The sequence below is a fragment of the Schistocerca gregaria genome, chromosome 9 (genome assembly GCF_023897955.1).
Source record: "Schistocerca gregaria isolate iqSchGreg1 chromosome 9, iqSchGreg1.2, whole genome shotgun sequence".
Lineage (NCBI taxonomy): Eukaryota > Metazoa > Arthropoda > Insecta > Orthoptera > Acrididae > Schistocerca > Schistocerca gregaria.
The window spans coordinates 31,548,718-31,554,598 of NC_064928.1; the positions used below are offsets into that span (position 1 = coordinate 31,548,718).

Sequence of the window (5,881 nt, forward strand, 5' to 3'; positions counted from 1 at the left end):
ATCAGGGAGGCAGGGCTGTGACAACGTCCGTCAGCGTGGTGGAACATCAGGGAGGCAGGGCTGTGACAACGTCTGTCAGCGTGGTAGAACATCAGGGAGGCAGGGCTGTGACATTGTCCGTCAGCGTGGTGGAACATCAGGGAGGCAGGACTGTGACATTGTCCGTCAGCGTGGTGCAACATCAGGGAGGCAGGGCTGTGACAACGTCCGTCAGCGTGGTGGAACATCAGGGAGGCATGGCTGTGACAACGTGCATCAGCGTGGTGGAACATCAGAGAGGCAGGGCTGCGACATTGTCCGTCAGCGTGGTGGAACATCAGGGAGGCAGGGCTGTGACATTGTCCGTCAGCATGGTGGAACATCAGGGAGGCAAGGCTGTGACATTGTCCGTCAGCGTGGTGGAACATCTGGGAGGCAGGGCTGTGACATTGTCCGTCAGCGTGGTGGAACATCAGGGAGGCAGGGCTGTGACAACGTTCGTCAGCGTGGTGGAACATCAGGGAGGCAGGGCTGTGACAACGTCCGTCAGCGTGGTGGAACATCAGGGAGGCAGGGCTGTGACAACGTCCGTCAGCGTGGTGGAACATCAGGGAGGCAGGGCTGTGACAACGTCCGTCAGCGTGGTGGACCATCAGGGGGGCAGGGCTGAGACAACGTCCGTCAGCGTGGTGGACCATCAGGGAGGCAGGGCTGAGACAATGTCCATCAGCGTGGTGGACCATCAGGGAGGCTAGGCTGTGACAACATCCGTCAGCATGGTGCAACATCAGGGAGGCAGGGCTGTGACAATGTCCGTCAGCGTGGTGGGACATCAGGGAGTCAGGGCTGTGACAACGTCCGTCAGCGTGGTGGAACACCAGGGAGGCAGGGCTGTGTCAATGTCCGTCAGCATGGCGGAGCATCAGGGAGGCAGGGCTGTGACATTGTCCGTCAGCGTGGTGGAACATCAGGGAGGCAGGGCTGTGACAACGTCCGTCAGCGTGGTGGAACATCAGGGAGGCAGGGCTGTGACAACGTCCATCACCATGGTGGAACATCAGGGAGGCAGGGCTGTGACAACGTCCGTCAGCGTGGTTGAACATCAGGGAGGCAGGGCTGTGACAACTTCCGTCAGCGTGGTGGACCATCAGGGAGGCAGGTCTGAGACAACGTCCGTCAGCGTGGTCGAAAATCAGGGAGGCAGGGCCGCGACAACGTCCATCAGCGTGGTGGACCATCATGAAGGCAGGGCTGTGACATGGTCCATCAGCGCGGTAAAACATCAGGGATGCAGGGCCGTGACAACGTCCGTCAGCGTGGTGGAACATCAGGGAGGCATTGCTGTGACAACGTCCGTCAGTGTGGTGGACCATCAGGAAGGCAGGGCTGTGACAACGTCCATCACCGTAGTGGAACATCAGGGAGGCAGGGCTGTGACATAGTCCGTCAGCGTGGTGGAACATCAGGGAGGCAGGGCTGTGACAACGTCCGTCAGCGTGGTGGAACATCAGGGAGGCAGGGCTGTGACAACGTCCGTCAGCGTTGTGGAACATCAGGGAGACAGGGCTGTGACAACGTCCGTCAGCGTGGTGGAACATCATGGAGGCAGGGCTGTGACAATGTTCGTCAGCGTCGTGGACCATCAGGGAGTCAGGGCTGTGACAACGTCTGTCGGCGTGGTGGAACATCAGGGAGGCAGGTCTGTGACAACGTCTGTCAGCGTGGTGGAACATCAGGGAGGCAGGGCTGTGACAACGTCTGTCAGCGTGGTGTAACATCAGGGAGGTAGGGCTGTGACAACGTCCGTCAGCGTGGTGGACCATCAGGGAGGCAGGGCTGTGACAATGTCCGTCAGCGTGGTGGACCATCAGGGAGGCAGGGCTGTGACAACGTCTGTCAGCGTGGTGGAACATCAGGGAGGCAGGGATGTGACAACGTCTGTCAGCGTGGTGGAACATCAGGGAGGCAGGGCTGTGACAACGTCCATCAGCGTGGTGGAGCATCAGGGAGACAGGGCTGTGACAACGTCTGTCAGCGTGGTGGAACATCAGGGAGGCAGGGCTGTGACAACGTCCATCAGCGTGGTGGAACATCAGGGAGGCTGGGTTGTGAAAACGTCCGTCAGCGTGGTGGAACATCAGGGAGGCAGGGCTGTGAAAATGTCCGTCAGCGTGGTGGAACATCAGGGAGGCAGGGCTGTGACAACGTCCGTCAGCGTGGTGGAACATCAGGGAGTCAGGGCTGTGACGCTGTCCATCAGCGTGGTGGAACATCAGGGAGGCAGGACTGTGACATTGTCCGTCAGCGTGGTGGAACATCAGGGAGGCAGGGCTGTGACAACGTCCGTCAGCGTGGTGGAACGTCAGGGAGGCAGGGCTGTGACAACGTGCATCAGTGTGGTGGAACATCAGAGAGGCAGGGCTGCGACATTGTCCGTCAGCGTGGTGGAACATCAGGGAGGCAGGGCTGTGACATTGTCCATCAGCACGGTGGAACATCAGGGAGGCAAGGCTGTGACATTGTCCGTCAACGTGGTGGAACATCAGGGACGCAAGGCGGTGACAACATCCGTCAGCGTGGTGGACATCAGGGAGGCATTGCTGTGACAACGTACATCAGCGTGGTGGACCATCCGGGAGGCAGGGCTGTGACAACGTCCATCACAATGGTGGAACATCAGGGAGGCAGGGCTGTGACAACGTCCGTCAGCGTGGTTGAACATCAGGGGGGCAGGGCTGTGACAACGTCCGTCAGCATGGTGGAACATCATGGAGCCGGGCTGTGACAACGTCCGGAAGCGTGGTGGAACATCAGGGAGGCAGGGCTGTGACCACTTCCGTCAGCGTGGTCGAAAATCAGGGAGGCAGGGCCGCGACAACGTCCGTCATCGTGGTGGACCATCATGGAGGCAGGGCTGTGACATTGTCCGTCAGCGCGGTAAAACATCAGGAATGCAGGGCCGTGACAAAGTCCGTCAGCGTGGTGGAACATCAGGGAGGCAGGGCTGTAACAACGTCCGTCAACGTGGTGGGACATCAGGGAGGCAGGGCTGTGACAACGTCTGTCAGCATGGTATACCATCAGGGAGGCAGGGCTGTGACATTGTCCGTCAGCATGGTGGAACATCAGGGAGGCAAGGCTGTGACATTGTCCGTCAGCGTGGTGGAACATCAGGGAGGCAGGGCTGTGACAACGTCCGTCAGTGTGGTGGAACATCAGGGAGACAGGGCTGTGACATCGTCCGTCAGCGTGGTGGAACATCATGGAGGCAGGGCTGTGACAATGTCCATCAGCGTCGTGGACCATCAGGGAGGAGGGGCTGTGACAACGTCTGTCAGCGTGGTGGAACATCAGGGAGGCAGGTCTGTGACAACGTCTGTCAGCGTGGTGGAACATCAGGGAGGCAGGGCTGTGACAACGTCTGTCAGCGTGGTGTAACATCAGGGAGGCATGGCTGTGACAACGTCCGTCACCGTGGTGGAACAACAGGGAGGCAGGGCAGTGACAATGTCCGTCAGCGTGGTGGACCATCAGGGATGCAGGGCTGTGACAACGTCCGACAGCGTGGTGGAACATCACGGAGGCAGGGCTGTGACAACGTCCGTCAGCGTGGTGGAACATCAGGGAGGCAGGGCTGTAACAACGTCCGTCAACGTGGTGGGACATCAGGGAGGCAGGGCTGTGACAACGTCTGTCAGCATGGTATACCATCAGGGAGGCAGGGCTGTGACAACGTCCATCAGCGTGATGGGACATGAGGGAGGCAGGGCTGTGACAATGTTCGTCAGCGTGGTGGAACATCAGGGACGCAAGGCGGTGACAACATCCGTCAGCGTGGTGGACATCAGGGAGGCATTGCTGTGACAACGTACATCAGCGTGGTGGACCATCCGGGAGGCAGGGCTGTGACAACGTCCATCACCGTAGTGGAACATCAGGGAGGCAGGGCTGTGACAACTTCCGTCAGTGTGGTGGACCATCAGGGAGGCATGTCTGAGACAACGTCCGTTAGTGTGGTCGAAAATCAGGGAGGCAGGGCCGTGACAACGTCCGTCAAAGTGGTGGACCATCAGGGAGGCAGGGCCGTGACAACGTCCGTCAAAGTGGTGGACCATCAGGGAGGCAGGGCTGTGACATTGTCCGTCAGCGCGGTAAAACATCAGGGATGCAGTGCCGTGACAACGTCCATCAGCGTGGTGGAACATCAGGGAGGCAGGGCTGTGACAACGTCTGTCAGCGTGGTGGAACATCAGGGAGACAGGGCTGTGACAATTTCCGTCAGCGTCGATGACCATCAGGGAGGCAGGGCTGTGACAACGTCTGTCAGCGTGGTGGAACATCAGGGAGGAAGGGCTATGACAATGTCTGTCAGCGTGGTGTAACATCAGGGAGGCAGGGCTGTGACAACGTCCGTCAGCGTGGTGGATCATCAGGGAGGCAGGGCTGTGACAATGTCTGTCAGCGTGGTGGACAATCAGGGAGGCAGTGCTGTGACAACGTCTGTCAGCGTGGTGGAACATCAGGGAGGCAGGGCTGTGACAACGTCTGTCAGCGTGGTGGAACATCAGGGAGGCAGGGCTGTGACAACGTCTGTCAGCGTGGTGGAACATCAGGGAGTCAGGGCTGTGACAACGTCCATCAGCGTGGTGGAACATGAGGGAGGCAGGACTGTGACAACGTCCTTCAGCGTGGTGGACCATCAGGGAGGCAGGGCTGAGACAACGTCCGTCAGCGTGGTGGAACATCAGGGAGGCAGGGCTGTGACAACGTCCATCAGCGTGGTGGCCCATCAGGGGGGCAGGGCTGTGACAGCGTCCGTCAGCGTGGTGGACCAGCAGGGAGGCTGGGCTGTGACAACGTTGTCACCGTGATGGGACATCAGGGAATCTGGGCTGTGACAACGTCTGTCAGTGTGGTGGGACATCAGGGAGGCAGGGCTGTGACAATGTCCGACAGCGTGGTGGGACATCAGGGAGGCAGGGCTGTGACAACGTCTGTCCGTGTGGTGGACCATCAGGGAGGCAAGGCTGTAACAACTTCCGGCAGTGTGGTGGTACATCAGGGAGGCAGGGCTGTGACAACGTCCGTCAGTGTGGTGTACCATCAGGGAGGCAGGGCTGTGACAACGTCCGTCAGCGTGGTGGAACTTCAGGGAGGCAGGGCTGTGTCAACGGCTGTCAGCGTGGTGGACCATCAGGGAGACAGGGCTGTGACAACGTCCATCAGCGTGGTGGACCATCAGGGAGGCGGGGCTGTGACAACGTCCATCAGTGTGGTGGAACATCAGGCAGGCGGGGCTGTGACAACGTCCGTCAGCATGGTGTAACATCAGGGAGGCGGGGCTGTGACAACGTCTCTCAGCGTGGTGGAACATTAGGGAGGCGGGCCTGTGACAACGTCCGTCAGCATGGTGGAACTTCAGGGAGGCGGGGCTGTGACAACGTCCGTCAGCGTGGTGGAACATCAGGGAGGCAGGGCTGTGACAATGTCCGTCAGCGTAGTGCACCATCAGGGAGGCAGGGCTGTGTCAACGTCCGTCAGCGTGGTGGACCATCAGGGAGACAGGGGTGTGACAACGTCCATCAGCGCTGTGTGCCATCAGGGAGGCAGGGCTGTGACACCGTCCGTCAGCGTGGTGGGACATCAGGGAGGCAGGGCTGTGACAACGTCCGTCAGTGTGGTATGACATCAGGGAGGCAGGGCTGTGATAACGTCAGTCAGCCTGGTTGACCATCAGGGAGGCAGGGCTGTGACAATGTCCGACAGCTTGGTGGAACATGAGGGAGGCACGGCTGTGTCAACGTCCATCAGCGTACTGGACCATCAGGTAGGCACGGTGTTGACAACGTCCGTCAGCGTGGTGGACCATCAGGGACGCTGGGCTGTGACAACGTCCGTCAGC

General features: G+C 59.8%; 1 protein-coding gene across 1 annotated transcript; it reads left to right on the top strand.

The window, feature by feature from the left end:
* Positions 1–2,747: 2,747 nt before the first annotated feature.
* Positions 2,748–3,737, top strand: LOC126292070 (uncharacterized PE-PGRS family protein PE_PGRS54-like). Its single transcript, XM_049985882.1, has one exon. The coding sequence runs from the start codon at positions 2,748–2,750 to the stop codon at positions 3,735–3,737; it is 990 nt and encodes a 329-aa protein (XP_049841839.1).
* The last annotated feature ends 2,144 nt before the right edge of the window (positions 3,738–5,881 follow it).